The 24,077-nt window shown below is 39.0% G+C and overlaps 4 protein-coding genes across 4 annotated transcripts; 3 read left to right on the top strand and 1 right to left on the bottom strand.

The window, feature by feature from the left end:
• Positions 1 to 2,236: 2,236 nt before the first annotated feature.
• Positions 2,237 to 3,829, bottom strand: cyb561d2 (cytochrome b561 family, member D2; the record flags this gene model as incomplete). Its single annotated transcript, XM_079218968.1, has 3 exons — positions 2,237 to 3,377; positions 3,545 to 3,582; positions 3,697 to 3,829. 3 exons carry the CDS (start codon positions 3,827 to 3,829, stop codon positions 2,874 to 2,876), a joined length of 675 nt encoding a protein of 224 aa, XP_079075094.1. The 3' UTR covers positions 2,237 to 2,873.
• Positions 3,830 to 8,032: 4,203 nt separating this feature from the next.
• On the top strand, positions 8,033 to 12,139 carry rassf1 (Ras association domain family member 1; the record flags this gene model as incomplete). Its single annotated transcript, XM_079218599.1, has 6 exons — positions 8,033 to 8,321; positions 9,550 to 9,674; positions 10,675 to 10,779; positions 10,927 to 11,215; positions 11,305 to 11,420; positions 11,522 to 12,139. 6 exons carry the CDS (start codon positions 8,033 to 8,035, stop codon positions 11,669 to 11,671), a joined length of 1,074 nt encoding a protein of 357 aa, XP_079074725.1. The 3' UTR covers positions 11,672 to 12,139.
• A 453-nt stretch (positions 12,140 to 12,592) lies between these two features.
• Positions 12,593 to 16,578, top strand: tusc2b (tumor suppressor 2, mitochondrial calcium regulator b). The gene is made up of 4 exons (XM_079218494.1): positions 12,593 to 12,724; positions 13,535 to 13,780; positions 14,838 to 14,958; positions 15,056 to 16,578. Exons 2-4 carry the CDS (start codon positions 13,632 to 13,634, stop codon positions 15,119 to 15,121), a joined length of 336 nt encoding a protein of 111 aa, XP_079074620.1. The 5' UTR covers positions 12,593 to 12,724; positions 13,535 to 13,631; the 3' UTR covers positions 15,122 to 16,578.
• A 2,798-nt stretch (positions 16,579 to 19,376) lies between these two features.
• Positions 19,377 to 21,156, top strand: hyal2b (hyaluronidase 2b; the record flags this gene model as incomplete). Its single annotated transcript, XM_079218860.1, has 3 exons — positions 19,377 to 20,327; positions 20,589 to 20,678; positions 20,767 to 21,156. 3 exons carry the CDS (start codon positions 19,377 to 19,379, stop codon positions 21,154 to 21,156), a joined length of 1,431 nt encoding a protein of 476 aa, XP_079074986.1.
• Between the last annotated feature and the right edge of the window lie 2,921 nt (positions 21,157 to 24,077).

Genomic DNA, 24,077 nt, shown 5'->3' with positions numbered 1-24,077 from the left:
AGCTGAATCGTTCGGGCGCTTTCTAAGCACAGCCTCCACTGCTATACATTAAAGCAAGGCCTCCCCAGTGCTGTTAGTTTTATTTTCAAATAGAATAAGGTGATAACTGCTTATTGTTGGATTGTCTTATCATAACATATTAATGTGAAACTGTCTAGTGCAAACAAAAATTTGACCTACTGTTTGACTTATTAGCAGTACTCACCTGCTGAACAGTAATCTACAACTTTTCATTTAGCACAGATTTGTTTTCTACTAAATACTGGAAGGCAACATAGTACAATAAATAACTCATGGTGGCTCCAGAACGTGGTGTTGATATTTGACAATATACTTAGTGAAAATCCTTTGAGGCTTATATCTTTAACAGAAATCTTAGGCTTTCAGAGCATATTTTAGTCTTTAGCAATTTGATAGACATTGTAGCATCCCCTGTTGAGAGGATATATGTGTGATACTATAATTGAACATGTGGATACTTTGTAAATAGCATCATTATCGTTGTTTATATTGCAAGTCAATACTGTGCAGTGTGTAGATTTTTTTTGTTGGAGGGAGATGGTTTATTATTACAGTGACTATCATGATGATAAACACCTCTCACATTGATGCTAGGGAAACAAATTGATGTTAAATTTGATAATTTACCTTTCCCCCCCTTAAAACTAAAATGAATGTACTTTCATGTTAGCCTTTGATAACACAGGGGCTGGGACGAGGATTCGAACTGTGTTCTTTCATTTTTAGCCTTAAATAACACAAAGGGGTCTTGAGTCTTGAGCATTTATCTTAGTACATCCTTTTTTCAAATCTGTTGGAAGAACTACTGAGCATTTAGACAGTGGGTGAGAAACTCAAAACCGGTATTGGGCAGATTCAGCATTGTGATGAAAAGCAGCAAGTGTGGAAGCCAAAGGGAGAAGAAAGCTAATTGTTATGTTGCTTGCTCATTTGCCTTTTTTGTTGTTGCAGTTTTTACTTAAGTGTCCCCTCCATCAAACAGCCTACACCCTACATGTAGATTTGATGATCCTAATTTTCTTATGGGTTTTTTTTCAGAACCTTGCTGAGAACAAATATTACCTAAACTGTAGGAAACATTGCATTCATGCAGCCTGAGTGTCTAAAACCTTCAGTCAATGTAGCCACCAACCATCAAAGCAGATAGTGAACGTTTCACTTCAGCCCCCTGTGACTGTTGCAGAACGAGGTCAGGTGGTGTGGTGGCCTTACCAAACTGACCGTGCCATCGTGTGGTAGCTTTTCACAGAGGTGCGTCTTTAAAAGCAGTGCAGTGTAAGTAGCTTCTGTCGGTAGTGTCGGTCTGCGGTGCTTTAGGGAGTAGCTTTGTGTTTCTGTTGTGATGACACCTCAAGGTACGTAGATTTAAGGAAGCCCTTCTCCTTCGTCTGTGACATAGGCTAGACACAGTGGTTGTTGGCCTTTAGGAAACACTGGATAACCTGAGGCAACAGATTCCCTATGAAGTTACATTTAGCTTCCGCTGTTCACTTTTTGTTACTACTGGCTCGTTCCCTGTTGTTGTTCCCGGTGCTGCGTTTATATCAAGGATGATAGAAGTTTTCTTCAGCATGTTTTGGGAACTTGTGATGGTTTGTTTTAGATTTGAAGGTAGAGTTGGGACTTTACAAAAGGAGCATATCTGCTTGTGAACTGGGCGGGGTACAGCATATTGACGCCATGTCTTTGTTCTCAGTCTTTTTGATTCATTGGAAACATTTCGTATTTGAATCTTGGGAATCATCAATGTATAAAACAAAACCTGTCTGCCATTTCTTGTCAATTACATGCATTTTTCTGTTTCATGGAAATATTTCAGTTTTTTTAAATGTTTTTTATAACTTCGTATTGGCAGTTGTTTCCCTTATTTCAATGTAAACGTCCAAAATTTATTTATTTATAATGGAAAATACATTCTTTTTTGTAATTACATTTTTAACGTTTTGTTCACTTTGACCCATTGACGGCTGATTCAGTAAGAATTTCGTATATGCAGCCTAGATCGAAGCAGAATATGACTGTGTTATCAATGTTATTTTAACAATAAAACACTCTTCTATTGCATCGTGAATCATTTACAAATGCTTTTAATTTACGACATCTTTAGTGTTTTATCACTTAAAAAGCTGCTTACACAAGTAATGAAGGGCATCATAAATAGTCAAAAGACAAGATAATAAGCTACCTGAGGTACAATATTTCATAAATTCAGGGCAATAGGAAGCATTTTAGAAATACTGAAGTCATGAATAAATAGTATTTTTTTATTTTGAGAGTACTTTCTTCAAAATGTATCTCCCACTATGATCTAAAAACTGTCAAACCCTTCACACTGCACAGTTTGCAAGAGAGAATATAAACCGCTTGTTTTTCATTGATGTAATTTATTCAATTTACAGGCATTTTAGCAGCTCACTGCTTTTGTAAAATGCTATACTAATTCCTATCAGGTACAAGGTTTACCGTGTTCACCAGTTTAATTAAAAGCTGTGGCCAATGGGAATATCATTCATTTTGGAAGCATTTGGTCAAAAACTAAAATCCCAGTTTGTCATTTTCACTGAGAAAGTTAATAGAAAGAAATCCTTGGGAAAAAAACAAAGATATGACTTCAAGTGTTCTCAATGGTCCTATGTATTCCATATTTTATTTATTTTTTAAAAGCAAAAATGATTTATCTTCATGTGGCGCTGGTGCTTCATAACCTTGAACGATGAGTGCTGCTGCAGTCATCAGTTCCCCTTATAACGTTCATGCAAACCAAACTGATTGTATGTGACTAATGAAATCTATGCCACAAACCTTGCATAAGTAATCAGTGAGTGTTTTGAGTGTCAGCACAGTGTCTTCAGTCAGGACTGCAGCCGTTTCTTAGCCGTGTATGCACTGCTGACTTGGTTCATTATGATGAGGGCATTGAGAGCACAGCAGAGCGCTGACAGGTACCAGGTGTATTCCCCGACTGATCCAGTAAACCAGGCAGAGCGGAGCCCGAGGAGCAGGCTGGCACTGCCCAGCAGGTATGTGACAAGTCCAGTTGCTGAATGGTAGCGTTTGAGTTTGGCCAAGGACCAGCCTTTGGCCAGGGAGTGGTAGATGAGAGGCGCGGCTGCCAGAGACTGCAGCCCCACCACACACACCGTGAGCAGGCCAAGCAGACCGTGCCACGAGGTGAAGTGGGGTTTACCATTCAGGTGTTTGTTGTAAGAGATGGCTCCCAGACCCAGGACTGCACAGGACACACATAGGCCCTGCAGGATCCAGTGAACACGACCTTTTGTCTTGTGTGGGAACTTTTTCAACAGGGAGCCATGGGGGGAGAAAAGAAGGATGGCTTCTGTCATGAAGAAGGAGAACTATTGGGAAAAGGAATGAATAAATACATACATGGGGATGCTTCTCACCATCATTGTCATTGTTGTATTGTCTTTAAAATATAGAATGTTCATTACAATTTACATATTCAAATTGACTTAAATTATCAACATATGAGAAATATTTATGATAAAAGCTTTCAACTTACTGCTAATGTCATGAAGAAAGGATGCCATGAAAACAAACCTAAAATGAAACAAACAGATCAAACAAACAAAGAAACAAATCAAATTGACAAATGGTATTCCAACAAGTAACAAACTACCATGTACCAGATGTTCGCATACAAAGAGCACTCACTTGTACCCGGTCGGGACAGAACTGCGATGAACACCGTGAAGACGACGCAGAGACAGTGCGACAGAACTGCGGAAGCGGTTCTGGTCCAACCGTAGACCCGAAGCTCAGACCCGGTCTCTGTGTTGTGGACCATATTAAACACAATGCATGTGGACGTGGGCAGTTCAACAGCAATCGACAAACAACAACACCAGGTTGTCGCCTGAAATTAACTTTGGTTTTAGCCCAACAGAAGCGGAAGTGGTAATTAATGAAACGTTTCCGTGACCTCCTCGTGCTCAAGTATTGTTGCTTTTCAGGATAGAAGACAGGACTTTAATAGCAGAATCCTACATATACAGATAAGTGTCTCATGGTGGTAACTTGAAGATTCAGATTACTTTATCTCTGTCAATGAAGTCCAATGTGCTTCTATGGGTAACTTTGCTGGACAGAAAATAATAAGACATCCGGTTAGTTGTTTTCAGAATAAAGCGTTTTCTTGCAGATCCACCGTCACTCCATTCAAGAAACTTCAACCTGAGCAGAAGACTATACAGCCAGAAGAAGTGATAACACATGTGCGGGTTTTGTAGGGCCTTTAAACTACACACAGACCTTTTTATTACTATTCCACAATAAATACATCATGAGAGTTTTTTGTTTTTAGGTACAACATTGAGGTGGCACTTTCAGATTAAAAATGTGGGAACTACGCCTTTACATCTGTATAGTGATTTTACAAGCCCTCACACAGCCCACAGCCCAGCGAAGATTATTCTGGTGTTTTCTTGTAGAATAAGAGGATTTGTAGAAGTGAGTCCACATCTTTTTTTAATACAAATTAATAGTTAACTTTGTCCAAAATGTTATTACGGCTTTATTCTGAAATCAGAATATCCGGAAGTCTCCTGTGGTTAAACTGGTGAACTTGACGCACCCGCGCCTGGCTGACGTGGATTCCTCCCGGAAAGATTTCATTCCCATATATGCATTTTTTTTCTTCTTTTCTGGTTGCATCAAGCCTGGAGCTGCAGGCACACAGTTGCAAAGAAAGTTGTGTCCATTACTATGGCATTTGAATGGTTAACTCTAAAAATCCCCAAAGTGTGCATTCAAACTACCACAGTTTGGGTGTGTGTTGTTGGTTTGAGCCGGCTGGTGCTGGTGTGATGTCTCGGCCTCACGACCACCCATTTCACATCCAACATTCAGTGGTCAGTTGTGCTCCAATTACTCTCTCATAAACTTGTGACTCTGCAGGGCCGGCCCATACTGGGCATACAAAGCAAACAAACAACAACACGCTCATTCAGGACATCCCGCTCTGTCACACACATTATTTAGTATGGACACATGATTATGCTCACCAGATACAGTGTCATTTGGTCTCTTCATGCTTATGTTTTTGTTCATTGTGTGCCATCCAGGTTCCTGTTGTGACCAATACTCATTACTCAGGCACGTGTTGTCCAGATGATGGCATTCTATATAACATAAAAATGATAAGTAGTAGGCTATAATAAGTCCTTACTCACATATGAACTCCAGTTGATATGAGACTCAGGGTCGGAGTAATGCATTCATGTTTACTCTATTTTATTGACTTTTGAACAGTGGTGGATGAAGTATTCACATTATTTACTCAACAAAATAAAAAATGGATCATTATTTTTTCAAACTCAAGCAATTGGCCTTGGCTCATTTTCTCTGAAGAAACCTATTTTAAAACACATGTTCAATGTCCACACACTGTAACTTTCCAGCTCATTTTACCCTCTGTCTTGCGGGAACCAATCTTTATTTGCTCATACTCCATCCCAGCTGCAAATTGGGGGCAGGACACAATACATATAGCTTTGCCCGTGTTGTTTCTTGTCACAACTGATCAAGGTGGCCAAAAGATCCTGATTTTGGAAGAGAGAAGCTTTTGATGATGATGATGATGATGATGATGATGATGATGATGAAGAAGAAGAGGTTTCAGAATGTGAGGATCACATTTTTGATAGTATAGTCTACACAGGGAAGCCTGATGGAGGAGCCACTCAGAAAAATCAAGGAATGAGAGTTGTCCTGCACATGACTCAGGGACTCAGTGGACACAACATCACATGAGACAAAAGATTTATTTTAAATTCACTCTTTGTCACAGGGTCTGTTCTTTCTCGCTTTACAAAGACTGAATCAACTCATTGAAGAAAATAAGAAAATTAGTGGTTGTGTATAGCACATGGTATTCCAACCTATTGGCTTGAGAGGGATAAGAAGGGCACTTCGTCATCTGTCCCCATATTTAAGCCTGGAGGCTTTTTCCTTATTGAGGGATTTCCAAATGGCCCTTTAATTAAACATTAAACAGTCTATTAATTTCAAACTGACTTCCTCCCTGAGTTACACATTGATCAATAGTGGCATTCATTAGAAAATCAAACACATTTCAGTGACTAACGGTCGGAAATCTTGACATCGGTCGGAAAATAAATAAATATATATATATATATATATATAGAGAGAGAGAGAGACAACATTGTCATCACATTTTCATTGTAATAATACAGTTACAATTATTCTTTATACACTCTAATAAACCCCAAAGGAGTTATACAAGTTGTTATAAACGTTGTTTTTATTAATGGTTTATTAATGATCTTCAAATCATAAGAACATGATCTATTCACCATGAAAAAAACTTTCAATCTATATATAGATGACATATTATAAATTATAACCAGAAAACTACAATGAGTGTTTAGTGTGAACCTTTCTATGGACCACTCCATCACAGTATGCATGCAGTAGTGTAGTGTGTGAGAACAGAGCGGGCTCTTCCTGTGGCGCTTCCCCTCATAGTTTAATACACATAGCCTACTGTGCGGGATTAGGAGGTAATCCCGCACTCACAATGTGCATGCGCAAACTGAAGTACGTGCGAAGGAAGAGGGACAGCTCAGTGTTAATACGAACTACAAACTGCGTTCACTCTCCGAATCTCCTCTGCGATAAGTGGCGATGATGATTTAAACGAGGTAAGGTCCTTTTTTCAACGTTTTGTCTGTCAGCAAATCCGAACATTGATTCGGGTGTCACTGTCAATTGATGGTGTCGTCTCGTTTCGGACAGGACGGGGCTGTTTACTGGGCTGTCCCGTTACAGACGGGGCTGCCCCCTGCAACAAATGACACATGCAGATTCAATACGAATAATCAGAAACTTTATAGGTCGAAGCATTACTTTATTGGGTTTATAGTTTCACAATATAGTAGTTCATGACGAAACCAGCAGAGTCTGCATGGATGATCCAGTAAAGGCGACATTGTTGCCCTGTGTGGATAATTGCGCCGTGTGGTGACCCACTTGGCAGATAGAGCCCCGGGTTGTTCTTATTCAAGTCACAATGCAGCTCCACAGAGAAACTCACGAAACTAAATTTCTGATGCACCTGTGGACATTTCCTCGCCGTGACATCACAGAGGAATGTAGTTAAACCACTGTCAGTGTTTGCTTAACAATCCCTGCACAAGAAGTGGAAGAGGCATTCGTGAAGTAGCAATATCTCAATGTAAAAATACTCCATTACAAGGAAAAGTCCATTATTCAAAGTCTTCCTTTCTTTAAAATACACAAGTATCAGCATTGTGCAGCAGAATGACTCCTGTCAGTGTTATCATGTTTTATTAATTATTGTGATGTATCATCACTGACTGTATAAACAGTATTATTAATGTTGTAGTGGGTGAAGGTCATTTCATACACTGCTGCATAGTTTAATGTACAACAAGTTTAATGAATGAAATGGTGCTGGCCCACCATTATTTTTTCAGTGTCACACACAATAAAACAGCATGAGTTGTCACAGGATTGTACAGGATTATAGTAGTCATCTTGTCCCATATTTTATTATAATCATATCTGGCATCAAATAACAGAGGTTAATCTCTTGTTTTTCCATTTGTGAAGCCCATACCCCAAAACAGTGTCGACAGTGTCATCCTGATGACATGATGACCGAATGTGTTGATCTTAACAATAAGAATGTTCTACTTCAACTGATTTAAACATGCTGATGACTATTTTATGTTAAACTGATCCATACATGTCTTGATTGTATTGTACTTCTGTATGATTTTAAACTGTCTTGCAGCTCAGACGGAATTAGCAGCCACCCATTCCTCTTCACATCACACCAATCTGGACCGACCTGTACATTTAACCCAAGCACCACGTTCACCACATCCTCATTAAGTATGCAACGGTGCACATATTAATGCTGTCTCCTCTCTTTGCCGGGTATACCATACTGGCTCATGGACAGCAAGGGTTCACTTGACATGTCAGAGTCTCCATCAGGGACAGGATGTCTAAATGTGAGCTGATTGAGTTGAAGGATCTGAGTGTAAATGATCCCATTGAGTTGGCTGCTCCCACTGCACGCACAGCCCCACCTGTCAACCCCGGTCAGCCGAGCCCTTTCCATGTCGTCCGTCTGCTCGGAGACAGCGTCAGAATCGAGGCACCCCGGTGTCAGATAGGACATGCTGGAGTGGGTCATGACTTCCAGCCCTACAGTCACACCCATCTCACCTGGTGTGACCTGTGTGGAGAATTCATCTGGGGTGTTTACAAGCAAAGTTTACGCTGTGCCAGTGAGTACCTCTGTTCCAGAACTATTAAAAGCATATTAATCAGCCCAAATGTTGTATTGAGCGACATGTTCCTTTAATCCCATCAGCATGTGCACTGTAGTTCATTTTGAGTCAGGCCCACATTCACCATAGACTGATAAATACATAATAGAGCACAAAATGTGTATGAATCCACGACTGAAAATAGTCCCCAATAAACTCACCTATTTGTAACATTTGATAAAAACTACAGTATCCAGGTAAATTAATAAGTCATACTTATTAATGAAAGTATATATTAGGGAACAATTTTAAAGCCTTGAGTATGAACAAATGGTCTTGGCGCTGAGAGCCAGAGATAGGTTGGAAAGTATTGTGGTATATTTAATTTAGGCGATAAGAAAAATATAGAATAACAGCAGGCTTGTCTTTTATGTTTGGTGTGTACACGATGAGCATATTTATTTCTGCAACCGTTGACCTACAAAGCAAAGAGACTCAACCAGCCACTATATGTATTGCATGAGACACATATATGTGCAGTTTATTAGACTGCCTGAATCATCATGTTCCTGTATATGAGCTATGACATTGTGAACTACTGTAGTTTTTTACTCAAGGTTGATCAATTGCACTGGTATGAAGATAAATCCATTAGTCTAATCAGAAATTACGTATGCCCTCAAATTAAAGACCAGCTCTGTAACCCGATCATAACTAAGATGTGTGTGTCCAAAGCTGACAGAGCTGTGACACAATCTTCACTTTCCAGTATCACGACAATGCAGGATGCTCACATTGTTTCTCCATTCATGAGAAACTTTATCTCAGAGTTTGTCTCAAACTGTAGGAAGCTCTGTCAAGCTTCATGTTGTACATATAGTCCCTGGGAGTGTTTTCATTTGTCTGTATCATTTTACTTCATGCATTTCTGTCCCAGTTCATAAAGAATTGAAATAATAATAACTGCTGTAGCACTTAGAAACCGTTGTGAGTTATAACGGCCTGCAATTAACATCCCATTAAACATCAAACGAGCAATTTTTATTTTGTACAAACAAACATTTTGGCATGTTCCTCAGATAATGCATCTAGGTTAGTGTGATGCTTTTCAGCACAGGGACTGATTACTGAAGAAAATCCACAACAAGCATTGACCGCTAGCCAAAGCATAACTAAGAACCCAAATTCTCTCTCTCTTTCTCTCTCTCTCTCTCTCTCTCTCTCTCTCTCTCTCTCTCTCTCTCAGACTGCAGCTACACTTGTCACCACCGCTGCCGACCATTCATCCAGCTGAACTGCAGCACAGATGAAAGTTTGTTAACAGACCAGGAAGATTTCTCTGTTGACACCCTCGAGACAGACACAAATGTGGTGAGGAAAAAAGCTATAATCGCACAGATGGAGGCTACCACATTGTCCACTGCAGCGTATCAGTGTACCATATGTCCTCAAGGATGCTGTTTTTATTATCTCCTCATTGTCAATGCATCTATACAGAAAGTGATTTAGGAGAAAGCTGAGAGGAGGGGATAATTTAACAACTTCACAATGAGGCAGCTGCCTTTATTTCGGAACCACACAAAATAATCTTGGTCCAGCACAAGTTATCAGATAATTAAAGGATTGGTTGCCCTCAGTTTTTCAGCTCCCTCAGACAATATTGATGATAAATAAAATGGGAAATGTATAGCAACATTTGATTTATCATGATGTTAAAATGCAGCATAAAGGAGTGGCAGAATAGGGAATTGGCGTCAGTGGTGAATAATATATGATAGGAAACTACAGTTTGATGTTGATATGTAGCATTGTGCAAAAGTTTTCCTCTCAGGATGATTTGAGCAGATCTCCTCTTGGAGTGGTTTGGCTCTTTAGACATCTTTGTGATGTTTTATTGTCAGGGAGAAGCAAATGTAAATGCTAAGGTCAAAAGAGATGTTAGTATAATCTGATCTCTACAGACAGAAGAGAGAGAGAAAGACAGAGAGAGAGAGACAGGGGAAAGCTAAGAAAATTCAGATTTACAACTCCAGAAATTCAGATTTGGGCAATGACAAAAATCTAGTACAATTTACCTGAACCACGGAGATGACTTGGGGAAGCACAGCCAGTGACACATTCTGCAGTCAGGAGGACAGTAGTTCAGAGCTGGAGGTGGATTTTTCCTGCATATACATCGTTCTTTCACAAGATCAGAATATCTTATTTTGTATCCACAAACAAAATGCTTGAATTGGTTTGACTTTTACTTACATGCATCTGTTCCCTGTCGCCTTCTCTTCATCCTCAATGCTCACTTGTGAGGACAAGCTTTCTGCTGACTTCATGTGGCCTATTTGCTGTACTGTAACTGCTTTTTTCTTATTTTTAGGATGAACAGATCGATTTGGGTAAACAGGAGTTGACGGTCTGTGAGATTCAACATAAGGTTAAGGAGTATAATGCACAGATCATCAGTAGTCTCTACATGGTGGTTGTGAGTGACTAATAACCTTTTTTCCCACAAAATATTCATTATTGCACAAATGTTTACTTCAACTGTATTTTAATTGATTCATATTTAATAGTTTGCACTGCATTTAACTCTCATTCTAAAAATATAGTATATCTTTCTTACTTGCAGAATAAAGATGGGTCCTACACTGGTTTCATCAAGGTCCACTTTCAGTTAGTTCGTCCCATCTCTCTGCCTCCCCCCCAGAGCCTGTGCTCCACACAGGAGGAAGATCAGCAGGGCAGACATATGAAGCGGCGGACATCCTTCTACCTCCCTAAAGACACTGCCAAGCACCTGCATATAAGTTCACAGACACGTGTACGAGAAGTCATCGAGGCATTGCTCAACAAGTTCACTGTGGTGGACAACCCGGCCAAGTTTGCCCTGTTTGAACGCGCTGAGAGACGAAGTCAAGGTAAGATCCTCAATAATGTGCAGTTTTTGTCAAACAAAACAGAACCAAGTTGTAAGTTAAGTGTAAGTGCTGAATTTTATTTCTTTAAGTGTACATGCGTAAACTGCCCGACGATGCGTTCCCCCTCTACCTGCGCTTGTGTGCTGGCCCCAGTGAAAAAGTCTTGAGTCTGGTTTTGAAAGAGAATGAAACAGGGGAAGTAAATGTACGTATCCAGTTGGCTCTGATATATGATACACATGGTAATAATATATTCTGAAATAGTCAGTCAACATGATTCTAATGGGACATTGCTCTCCTCCACAGTGGGATGCATTCAGTTTTCCTGAGTTGTGCAACTTTCTGCGAATCCTGAAGCGTGAGGAAGAAGAACATGTACGGCAGATTGTGAAGCGCTACAGTCTTGCGAGAGACACAATCAAGCAAGCCGTGGCACGGATCACTACTCCTGGATGACTTTGAGCGATTCAATTGAGCTTCATATTTAAACATGAAGAAGAACGTTCTCCCACTTTGTTGATTACCAATATAAAAGGGAATGAAAGAGCTCAGACAATGGCATTGTTTTGAAAAATGTTTGTTTATGAAGCAGTTACTGCTGTTACATTTAATGTTAACTTCTTAAAGGCTTAGGCCCTGCTAATTTTGTGCAAGCAGAGCAACTTTTGTGAACTATTGGACTTAATTGGATGCAGTTCTTTCTTGAAAAACCATGCTGCTTTTTGGGATTATTTATAGTGGTATTAAAAACACAACGGTAGTTTTTTCTGTCGTCATTTATCATGTGATATTTAGTTTCTATTATATTCTGTGAAGATGTTTTTAAAATGTTGGCACTTTAATGAACCTGTGAAATATATTTAGGCAAGTTAAAATGTGAAACAATGTGTTTACAATATAACAATCTAATAAACTTATGATAATAAATTATGGGATATTTTGATGTCATTGTTTAATTTATATAGGAGTACTGAGTACGATGACTGTTTGTCAGCCGTTCATGTAAACTCTGTTAAGCTGCATTATTATTTCTGAGTTTGGGTTGACAGAGAATATTTACAATGATGTGAAAGGCAACTAAGGAGCTGTTGCGAGCTGAAAAAGTGTGTTGGACCTTAGTATTAACACTACATGAACACTGGACATAGGTGCTGTTTTTTTGTAAGACATTGGATGTATGGTATTGGGTATGTTTTTATTATTATTAATAATTATAATAATAATATCTGTGTTAATGTTCCACGTCTTTAATGCCACAACTGATTTGTTTCTTTATTTTTTGACAATATTATTATTATTATCCCACTCCGGTCCACGTGGTGGCGGTAGCTCACCATCATCTCTTTACAAGCCGGCGGAGAACAAGCCAGAAAAGAAGAAGGTGTATGTTAGTTAGCATAAACAGCTACCGTAGCTGTCTGTCTTATCTTGTGTAGATTTAGCAAACCCACCAAGACAAATCCATCAAAGAACATTTCATACCTGCGAACACGTCAAACCAACCCTTAGGTATGTTTTCAACTGGCTAAGGGGAAGCGACAAACGCCGGTAATTAAACCAGCTAACCAGCGTTTTGCAGCGTCAGTAACGTTAAACGTTATTTGGTGAACCAGATAGAAACATGTTGACCTCGCTAATGCTAGTGACGGAGTAACTGTCTTCAGCTAACGACGGTGAGAGCAGCCAGGGCATGAAGTGACATGAAGGACGCTTTAACTGACGAACGAAGGACCAGTTTCTTAATGGTCTTGTCGGTCAAAGCTAGCTAGCCCAGTTAGCCGTCCCGTCTAGACAACCTAAGCTAACGTTAATGGTGGCGATCCCTCTTCTCTCAAGCAAAGCCGACTAACGTTATTCAGTACTTTGTTGTTCTCACGTACCACACAGGCGAGTGGTGAGGTTTGCGACGTTGTCAGACAGTGTGTTGCATTAAAATACTATAGTTAAACATGTAACGTTGCACTGTAATGTGACGTTAGCTGGCCTGCTAGGTGTGTTATATTCTTGCATATATGACTCGAATTATAACCTAACATCAGTCTGGGGCTTGATTTACATGTTGGCTATGAGCAATGTGTCATTGCTGTCCATAGAATAATGACATCCGATATAAGTGCAAGTGCACAGGTGTTGCAATATTGTTTAGCCTATTTGTTTTCTTTTTTCATATATAATAGAGAGTATAGTTATTGTCCCTGTCAGTAGCATCACTTTTATTGACCACAGGGAACTGTGTTGCCAGCATCAGCAGGAAAAAAAACTGTTTTTTTCTTGTCTAAAATGACTCAACTCCCCCCTTTCATGTGCTACTTTTCATAGGTTTCATATTCTAAGGGCCACATTGAATCCGGTACAGTAACACTGTAACACCACTGGCAGTCGAGTGACCCAAGAAGATAATGCGCTGCAGCTGAAGATGGGTGGGAGCGGCTCCAAATCCAAAGGATTTTGGCCATTTTCTGGCTCGGTTAGTGTGGACGATCCAACCAAAGATGGAAGCGAGCAGTCTATGGCGAGAGTTCGAAGTTTCCATAGTGCAACTCCTTTTGTGTTAACTAGAAAAAGGTAAATATGCCGTCAGCAGGATGTAGCCTTCATCATACCCGTTTCAGAAATCATAGCTGAGTGATATAAACTTACATAATGTTCTGTTCCAGTAATCATATTGGCTTACAACAACACAAATACCCATATTGATATTCCTTAGTTTTTAGATTAGTTTGATCCCCTGGTCGCCTTTGCATCCCGAATGTTTCACAGAAAATAGCTCCATATTGATCGATCAAGTCCTGCCATTGTGGAAATGCATACATGCTTTAAATATCCTGCCCAGCCTGAGGTTTACTATTGGACTGTAATGTATGTATGAAGAAGGTCATCGGAGTAAGCCAATGTGACTAATGCTCTTGGTCAAGGACTGAGAATATTTTAGTAAATGGTGTATTATGTAAGATGCTAAAAAGACGATTTAGAGACACACCTGTGTTTGCACATAACACATCCCCACATATGCAGCCTGTGTTGTTGACACTGGGAAAAATTGAGCCATAAAATGACATTGTTTGCAAATGTGATATTTATTCCTTCAGCCAATTTCCACATGAATGTGTTTACTCAAGCGGTTTTACTCTTTATTACACTTGTTTAACTTTTACACAGGCATGATGTTCTGCCACCATAATTTATATGTTATGGTCTTAGCTGCCATCATATACAAAACTTTTGTGCTGAGCTGTTTGCTTACCATCCTCCTCTGATTTTTCAAAACCAGGCTCTTTACCCACAGGAAGACAGCTGACTGAATGTTTTGATTTCTTAAACTTTTTTAGGTAAACTACATTTTGTAATGTCTAAAATTCACTGATGGATCCAAAGCCTAATCATCTTATGTTTTCTTTTTTTTTATGCTCACAAGTTGATCTACTTCATTGAGTAACTCTTTTTGTGAAGAACCAAATACAGTATATGTGAAAATAATGTTTGATATTCATGTCATCATACTACTCATACATATATCTTGTAATATTACCAACAACCTTAAGTTTTAGTATCTCGTGAAGGTTTTGATACACACGGACATATTATACTTGTACGGATAATTAATTTAGTCTCTCTGCTGCAGCTCTATGTACTTCGATGAAGATGGCGACTTGGCCCATGAGTTCTATGAAGAGACAATTGTGACAAAAAATGGACGTAAAAAAGCCAAGCTGAAGAGAATCCACAAAAACCTAACACCTCAGGTGAGGAAATGAAAATCCCTAAACTATGGTTTTACTCACCAACAGCAGCTCTCTGTACTATCAATCTCAATAATTATCTCCTTTTGTGTCCTTCCAGGGAATTATAAAGCTGGAGATCCCTTGCATCCATGTAGATTTCCCAGTTGTCCTGTGTGAAGCCTGATGATGTCTGAGCAGTGCCTCAGACTAGCCACTGTGTCAACTCCGTCCTGTGGTCTCCCCTACAGCTGGAAACCTGAACCACCTTTTAAAATAACATGATCTCTTGATATATTTGATGCCCTTATGTGGACTGGCTGATGCCATGTGTGCTGAGCCTCTGCATGTGATCTGTTTTGGCTTGTGTGCAGTTAGTCACAGAATAGGTCACAAACGGAGATCTAGAAGGGTGCCAAGATGTCAGACTCAGTTTACAGGTCATGGTTTGTGTGCATGTTAGTGTGAATGTGTGTGCAGACACTGGATGAAATGTGACAGAGTCCTGAATTTATTGCTGCAGATTGTTTTCTGGTATGATTCATTGAACTCTAGGAGTTTGAGGAGAAGGTAACCAATGTTTCCCTCTGTCACAGTCATATCTAGAGCGGGAAAGTTGTATGTGCACACTTGTTTGTTGTTTGACACCAACATGACTTGCTTTATTATGCATGAAAAGGATCTGCTTATCGGTAATAGCCTAGGGAGTTGACAATCAGTGGCCCACAAATGCTCAAGTGGATTTATGTCATAATGTTAGAAGGACTGGCTTCAATGACCTCGGACGATGGTCAAATAGTGGTCACATGTACACAGCAGCAGTGAGTCTAGTAAGAGATCCTGTTGTTTCGTTTGCTGCTCTGGCATACTATCTTTCACTTTTAATTTATTATAACTGTTTTTTAATTACAATATCAAATGCTAAACGGTGTCATGGTCCTTTTTTATATCAATACAGTTAAACAGCAAATTAAAGTGTGTTTACTTTTTCACAAGCTGTCGAGATCAAAGGGGAAATAAATATCATGGACATATTTTATATTCATTGTCTAAATAAACTCTTGGGAGGGTTAAATTCTGTAACTGAAACGTGTGGTAGGTGTTTAACTGGCTAAACAATAATCTGAAAATATTCTCTAGATCCACTTAAGAGTTGAATGAAATACCTGGTTCTGTGAAGTAGACCTGCTTGGTGGGACATATTTACAGAATCTAAATTATAGGCTTTAAAGGTACTTAGATCCTGATACACTGCATATTATGTCGAGTGAAACTGAAATGTTAAGGTGAAGGACGTTAAAGGAGAAAATCTCTTTTTATTAGCGTCAAATGTTTTTTTTTGTAACAATTATTTGGCAGGCTTATAAGAGCTATTTGTCAAATTACCAACAGCTTGTTAGGAAATGTTCCTAAACTGAACTGACAGGACCTGTCCAGTGTCCACTCATGTAGTGTAAATAATGGCCCTGAGATGAAAGTAGCCACCTGCATAGGAAATTGAGAAGTCAAACCATTGTTGGGGGGTGAAGTGAAATGTGTGTCTGCTAATGAAGGCGGGGTTAGAGAGAAGTGAGGGGAATGCAGTCTCCATGGGAAAGAGTTCCCTACAAAGCTGTCTGTGATATTGTTCTTCTCAGAGGATAAAGAGGCTTTGCCAAAATCCACTCCACTTTATTGCTTCCATGAAATTATTTTATTTTACTTTTATTTTTACCTCTCTTACTTATCTTATTCTGTTGTATCTGGGGGAGAGAAGGCAGTACAATTACTTTTTTTGTTTACTTTAACTTAGCTGTAATAATATGCAAGGCCATGAGATGAATTGCAGTATTGAGGTTAAAAAAAAGATTTGACTCAGCAAACCACCCATCCTCTAGCTTTGCTGACAAAAGTCTGAGCGCATTCATGACAAGAAATGAAAGTAAGCTATTATTCACAGTAACCATTACCTGCATTATTTAAATCCATATTATCTTGTATTTTGTCATTAAAAAAACAAAACATAAATTATTATACTTCAATACAAAGCTGTATGTTTCAGACATGCCTTGTCTGAACCTTTTTCCTTATCAAAACAACTGCCGGAAAATAAAGAATAACTAAGCTGATTTACCTGTGAACTCTGGAGAAAACGGTAATAATGGGGCAATGACATCAATTGTGTAAAAAATACATGCTGTGTCAAAACAAACACTTTAATAATGTCTTCTCTTTGCTATAGGTGCAAAGAGAGATCTTACAAAAGATATTGCTGAAGTAATTCATTAACTCTCAGTGGTATTATGACCCCACTAAGTTCAACAAAAGGTTAAAAAAAATTTTTATGAAGCATGAGTCTTGGAATTGGCATCTACACCACGCCCTTAAATGGCGAAGTCCCTTTTAGCTTTTGCTGATCTTCGCAGCTTACTGTACATGCCTGTGGTAATAACTTTTATAGATCATTTGATGGATGTTATGTAAGCACTTACTTCAGGTCACATAACAGGCAAACAGTACCATTTCTTGGAAATCACCTTTGAGCGGTTTTCAGCTAAGCTTGTGTTTACAAACAGTGAGAACCTGACATACACTCATCCTAAACAATTAGCTAACAGTAGCACTAGATATGTCTCACTGACACTGTACACTTGTTGATGCTCACAGCTCACTCACAAGAGCTGAAAAAAATAAAAAAAATTCTCCATGATGAACTACTCAGACATCTTCATAATAGATTATCAATCTACGTACTATGCTATCCATTGTTTTGGTCATATTAAATGTTTAATTTGAACTGACTACTGGTGTAATGGGGAAAAAGCTATGAAGCGTAAAAAAATATGTTGTGCAATCACTGTACTTAAAGAAGTATCACGCTGAATCTGCCTCAATTGGATGAGCTGCCCTTTGACACCGCCAAACAGAAGAAGAAAAAAGAGGTGGAGTCTGCTGGATATTTAAATACCACTGGGTGGTGGGTGTCAACACAGAATGAACAACTGCTTTTGTCTGCTCTTTTGGGGGAGACTCGCAGACTAGGAAAAGATTTGTGGTAAGAGACATTTTAATGAAATAAGGAAATGACAGATTTAAAACGTATTCATGAGTACTACTACACTGTGTGTGTGTTTAGTAACTGGAATATGAGCAAATATATATATATATATATTTGTTCATATTCCAGTTAAAATGTAAGATGTATGTATGATAAAAAAAGTGACTTTCCTCAGAACAGATGCAAGATATAAATTCAAGAGCACTGTCGTTAACAATTTTGCAATCCGAAAATTCTGCCTATTATTCTTAGCAAGATAGAAGTAGTGCTAGCAGTTGGGGGTCTAAAGCGTCTTTTACGTAGCCAAAGTATTTACTGTTCAACTCAGTCAATTACGCTCTTATGGTCTCAGAAAATACAAATTAAATCTAATCAAAATACAACAGCCATTCAACAATATAACGTGGAATCTGTTTTGTATTTGCGCTCACGATCTAAACTTCCCTCTAAATTCAATTCAGAGCATGCCCGGAAGAAGAGACCACTTTGGTCTTTATGAAAGGGTAGTAACCGGCATTGGCGGATGTAATGTTACGCTCATATGAATGCGGGACAGGCATACAATCGGGTTTACGTGCCGAAATACTGTTATTGTAAATACAAAAACACATGAGATATTCATTAAAACGGCAAACCAAGACAAAATATGCCTTTCATAAATTAAAACACCCCTACTCAGGAGCTCGATGCACTGAACTGTTATTGCTCAACGTCATCATCGCTCATTCCTTCATTTCTATTCTCCTTAGCTTGCAGAATTGTAAATCATCAACATGGATTGAAAATACTTTTGTCTTTCACATGGCAGGTCGGTGGAAAAGTAAGTTATCTGACGGTTACACGAGTGCAATAAGTCCCTGTTCTCATCTTTATCAGAACAGGACAGACTGGATCACAATATGGTAGCGTCCGAGTCAACTTTGAGCTAGCGGTTAATTTGACCAAATAACTGAGTTAGTGTACGGACGAAGTTTAAAGTAGAGAGAGAGGTGACATTGCCGTAACAACCTGTAACTTAATTTTAACAATATCTCGATGTGCTCACTAAAAGTGAGCCTGCCTGTGAAATCATGTTGCTCTTATTCTACCTAAAACTCTCTATTGACATTACTTGGGAGTCAACCTTACTTGGGAGTCAACCAAGTGTATATATATAAGATTATATTTTCACAGATGTAATATCACTGACATATCTTATATATATATATGATATGTCAGTGATATTACATCTATATATATATATATATATATATATATATATATATATATATATATATATATATATATATATATATATATCTCATATTTTGAATGGTTTTGGTTTTATTCATGTTTTTGGCTGAATTTAACAAAAGCACTTGTTTTTTCTTGTCAAGAGAAAGAGGTGAGAAGGTGAGCAGTGACCATGGAGGCTGGATTCCCCTCTCTCTTCACCACAGCTGGCCAGCTGCAGTGGTTGCTTCTGGCTCTGTTGACATCCTGGACAGTCTTGTGTTCAGCAGATTTAAAGCAGACAAGATGGCCATTATATTCCCAGAAGCCGGTTCTTCTTGCCTGGAACGCACCAACACAGGAGTGTGCCCCGCGACATCGCGTGACTTTATCTTTGGACCAGTTTGACATTGTGGCATCCCCCAATGAGGGCTTTGTCAGGCAGAACCTCACCATTTTTTACAAGGAGCGCCTTGGATTGTATCCCTATTATGAGCGGGGAGGCACTGCAATGAATGGAGGCCTTCCACAGCTTGCCAGCCTCACTCAGCACTATGAAAAGATGCCTGAAGGTTTGCAAAAATATATACGTGAGCCACAGGCAAAAGGTTTGGCTGTAATTGATTGGGAGGAGTGGCGTCCATTGTGGATCCGAAATTGGGACGTTAAAGATATCTATCGAAGTAAATCCCGGGAAATGGTGGCCAAAAAAAATCCTACGTGGACCCCGGAACAAGTGGGTAAAGTTGCACAGCAAGAATTTGAGCTTTCAGCTCGCAAGTTCATGCTGGAGACTCTAAAACTTGCCAAGAGTTTGAGGCCCAATCAACAATGGGGCTTCTACTTGTTTCCAGATTGTTACAACCACGACTACAGAAGCGGCCTGAAGAACTACACTGGCCGCTGTCCTGCTGTGGACATGGCCCGCAATGATCAACTTAACTGGTTGTGGATGGAATGCACAGCCTTCTTCCCGTCTATATACGTGGGTTCTGTACTCGCCTCCACAAATGAGGGACGCCTCTTTGTACGAAACAGGGTGAAGGAGGCGATGCGCCTGGCATCTGTTGGGGATGGATTAGCACGGCCTGTTTTTGTTTACACCCGCCCTACCTACATCAATCAGATGATCCTCCTGACTCAGGTTAGTTGGCTTGAGGAACAATTCATCAAGTACAGGAGGCTTAACATTCATTATAATATCTAGAAGTTCAGTTCATATATTTTACCATTGGATGGTAGTGTGTATATTTCTGGGTATCAGCAATATTAGGTATTGATAAAGCTTGAGCTGTGCTTGACACTATAATAACGTCAGGTCCATGAGAAGGTTAGATACAATACATTTAACATTATACTCCCCCCTCATTGGATGGTGTACCACTGAACTGTTTGTGTTTTGTAGATGGATCTGGTCTCCACCATTGGGGAGAGTGTTGCACTTGGAGCTGCAGGCGTAATCTTCTGGGGGGACACCTCCTATGCAAGCAGCAATGTAAGTGTCATACCCTCTCTGCTCATATGATGCTGAATAGCCTAACGTTCATTGGTTTGGGGTTAACATCTTTTTTTTGTGCCTGCAGACCAGCTGCTCCATCCTGAATAAGTATCTTCAGGGACAGCTGGGCCGGTATCTCCTCAATGTGACTACAGCAGCAGAAGAGTGCAGTCAGGTGGTTTGTAAATCCCACGGCCGCTGTCTGCGCAAAGTAGCAGACGATGAGGTGTACCTGCATCTCAGTCCCTTAACACACAGCATCACCAGTCAGGGTGGTCAGCTGAAGGTTACAGGCGCGCTTAGCCAAGCCGAGCTGGCGCTTTTCCGCACACACTTCCAGTGCCAATGCTACAGTGGGTATAGGGGTGAGGCCTGTGCTCAGAAAGAAAAAGGGCAGAATAGTGCCTCCTCTGTCTTAGGGACCTGGCCTCTTTGCCTGTTACTCCCACTAGGACTCCTCACACTGCTACACTGAGGAAACGGAGAAGCCCAAACTATTCACTGCTCATGCCAGCCCTGAAAAGGACAAATCAGACTTTTCAACACATAGGTGGTAAGTTACGGTGCACTAGTGATGATGCTGAATGATGATGCATTGTCATCAGAGATTAATTTATATCACATCTCCATGCTGACCCTGGCCTCATCATTCCACATTGACTGTATGTGATTATAGTGTAATTGTGGGGCTTTTTCCCACTGAGGATAAAATGCATCATGAAAAAAGACTGCTTAACCTTAAAGTCTTTTTATTTTACAATGGACACAAAAATACAATATGAGGCTGAATCAAAAAAGTTGAAGAAAGGTACCTTTGATGCCCAGTGGCACACAGTATTCACAAGTTGTTGTTGTTGTTGTTGTTGTATCATGACTAGGTATATGAATATTGCTGCCCTCTTTAAACATAATTGTTTCTATCTGTTGATTTATCAAGCTGTTAAGTGTTAGCCGTATGAATGAAATGTAAATAGTGCATTATGCCAGAAGGTGATTAATTATGAAATATGGAGCCTTAAATATATTTGGTTATCTTTGGCCTAAAGAAACAACATGGCTGGACCTGCCTGTTTCAGTTCAAAACTGTGCCTTAACTGGGCTACAAACTAAAAAGTGCTCTTTTTTTATGGTTGCCTTTGTTTTCAAGTTTTGACTATTGAGGTCTTTCCAGCAGTGATTATCTCAGCCCTCTGCTGGCACTGGTGCTTTATACTGATATGAACTCTTTAAGCATACCAGTTTTCATGTTATTCATAAATGAAAATGTATGTATAGAGGAAAAGGTGGACAGACCTGAAAAGACCAAAAAGAAAAGAGAAATGGACTGTATCTTTCTAGTCTTTCGTCCACTCAAAGTGCTTTACACACATTCATACACTGATGCAAGGTGCCAAACTGCTCATCAGGTTTAAATATCATCATTCACACACACACACACACACACACACACACACACACACACACACACACACACACCGATGGTACAGAATTCACAGACTCAGTATCTTGCCCAAAGACACAAAATTCGGACTGGCAGAGCCGGGGATCAAACAAACAGTCGTCTAATTTACATGGATATCACTGTGAAAACAAGATGTCATTATGTTAAAAAGGCTCAATTTCAGCAATCTGCTAATGTAATTTTCATGAAAACATACAGATACTAGCAGCATGTACAGATACACATTTAGATTCCAACTCTTCATGGGAAATTTAAAATGGTTTCATATATACTGATATTGACATATCTGTGGCTAAAAACTATCAAGAAATTCTTGGACATAAATGCCAAAAATATGTTTCTTTTTCAATGATATATTGTTTTGTTCACTTCATGCCATGGACACAATTCTTAAATATGTAAGGAATCTGTTAATTTGTGTTTACGTTGAAACAATTTGGCTGATACCGTTCAGCTTCATATCCATATTAGCCTCAGAAAACCAGCATTGCCCCGGCTCTATACACAATTATTATTTTATTTTATTTAGTCTGTAGTTTGGCAGAGACAATGCGTTGATTGCAATAGGTACACCTTCATTAGTTTATTGACAAGTAAATATATTTTCTAGAGTTTCATATTTATACAGTAGGTTCTGTATTTATTCTCTATGGCACTGCTCAGAAAAGTATTCAGCTACCTAAAATAAGTTATGTTTTTCATAAACTGAAACATTTGTACTATTAGTATTGTGATAGAACGTTTGAATTATGCTGCAACCATTTTAAAATACTGCACTTTAACTACTTTTTTGTTGAGGCAAATCTACCTTTATTTCAATGTTAGAGATTTATTCCACTGTGAATTTTGTCTAAAAAGAAATGCTTCTGATTGTTGTTTTTCCTGCCTTGGCTTTCAACTTTCAAAAATATTCGAAGGGTTATTTATCTTTATTTCTAAACACGATATTTTCTTGTGTGGGGAAAGACTCCTAAACATATTAATCGGATTATAAAAACCATGTCTGACACAGTAACACTGGTTTATGGTATAGACAGGGAAGATGTCACCCATGTATAATGCCGATTTTCCACCTCGTAATATTTGACCATTATTTACATGTAAATTGGATGGTAAGATGTAAAAGAGGACATAGACTGCCAACCATTTTCAATGGTATTTGAATGTGTTCTTTTTAATTTTTAGGCAGCAGTTGCTTCTAATTTGTTGCACAACAGTATACATATTAACGTGAGACTTTGAACTTGTTTGAGCTGAGTAATTATCAACCGTTATTATCAGTGATAATGCGATGGATTGTTGTACTCAAGCAAGTTTCCAGTCTCAGTGAAATTAGTGGCTGCCTCAAGGGTAAAATTATGAATCTGTAATCTATAGTTTACATAATTATAGAATTGCCTTTTGTCCCACTCCACCTCTCTGTTTTAAAAGCATTTTTGGTGTTAATTAGGAAATTACTTCGCAAGCCTTATTTTGTCCTCCATGTATTGATGTTTTTCTTTAAAACCAAATGGAAGTGTTTTGTATTTGAAAACATTTTGTATTCGCCTTTTACATCAGATCATTTAATTATTTAAAGAGGAATTTGAATTTTCTAAAGACTGTAGTCTACTGGGATGTCATTCATTTAACAATAAATGTTTACTCTTTGTGCAAAAATATTGTAAAAACTGGAAATGGACGTTGTCAAATATGCTTGTGACTTACACTGATCAATGTGTTGTATATTTTTTTACAACAAAAGTACTGAGAATACCAGATATAAGCTATCTAAAGTTAACATTAAGCAAGCAAGTAAATAATATCAAAGAAAGTAGAAAACAGATGTCATGGTGTCTGAGGGACACACTCTCGTGTTACACAATTTATATGGCCTTGCAATTTTAAGTTTCAGGGTATCGAGACTAAAAGTGGCATTCAAGTAACATTTGATT

The sequence above is a fragment of the Taurulus bubalis genome (assembly GCF_910589615.1).
Source record: "Taurulus bubalis genome assembly, chromosome: 5".
NCBI lineage: Eukaryota > Metazoa > Chordata > Actinopteri > Perciformes > Cottidae > Taurulus > Taurulus bubalis.
This window is presented reverse-complemented; position numbering and strand designations above follow the sequence as displayed.

Bases quoted from the DNA above. Each gene is read 5' to 3' on its own strand.
- tusc2b (XM_079218494.1), top strand. From the start codon at position 13,632: ATGGGTGGGAGCGGCTCCAAATCCAAAGGATTTTGGCCATTTTCTGGC. The intron at 13,781-14,837 runs GTAAATATGCCG...TCTCTGCTGCAG, and splicing joins TTTGTGTTAACTAGAAAAAG to CTCTATGTACTTCGATGAAG. The intron at 14,959-15,055 runs GTGAGGAAATGA...GTGTCCTTCCAG, and splicing joins ACAAAAACCTAACACCTCAG to GGAATTATAAAGCTGGAGAT.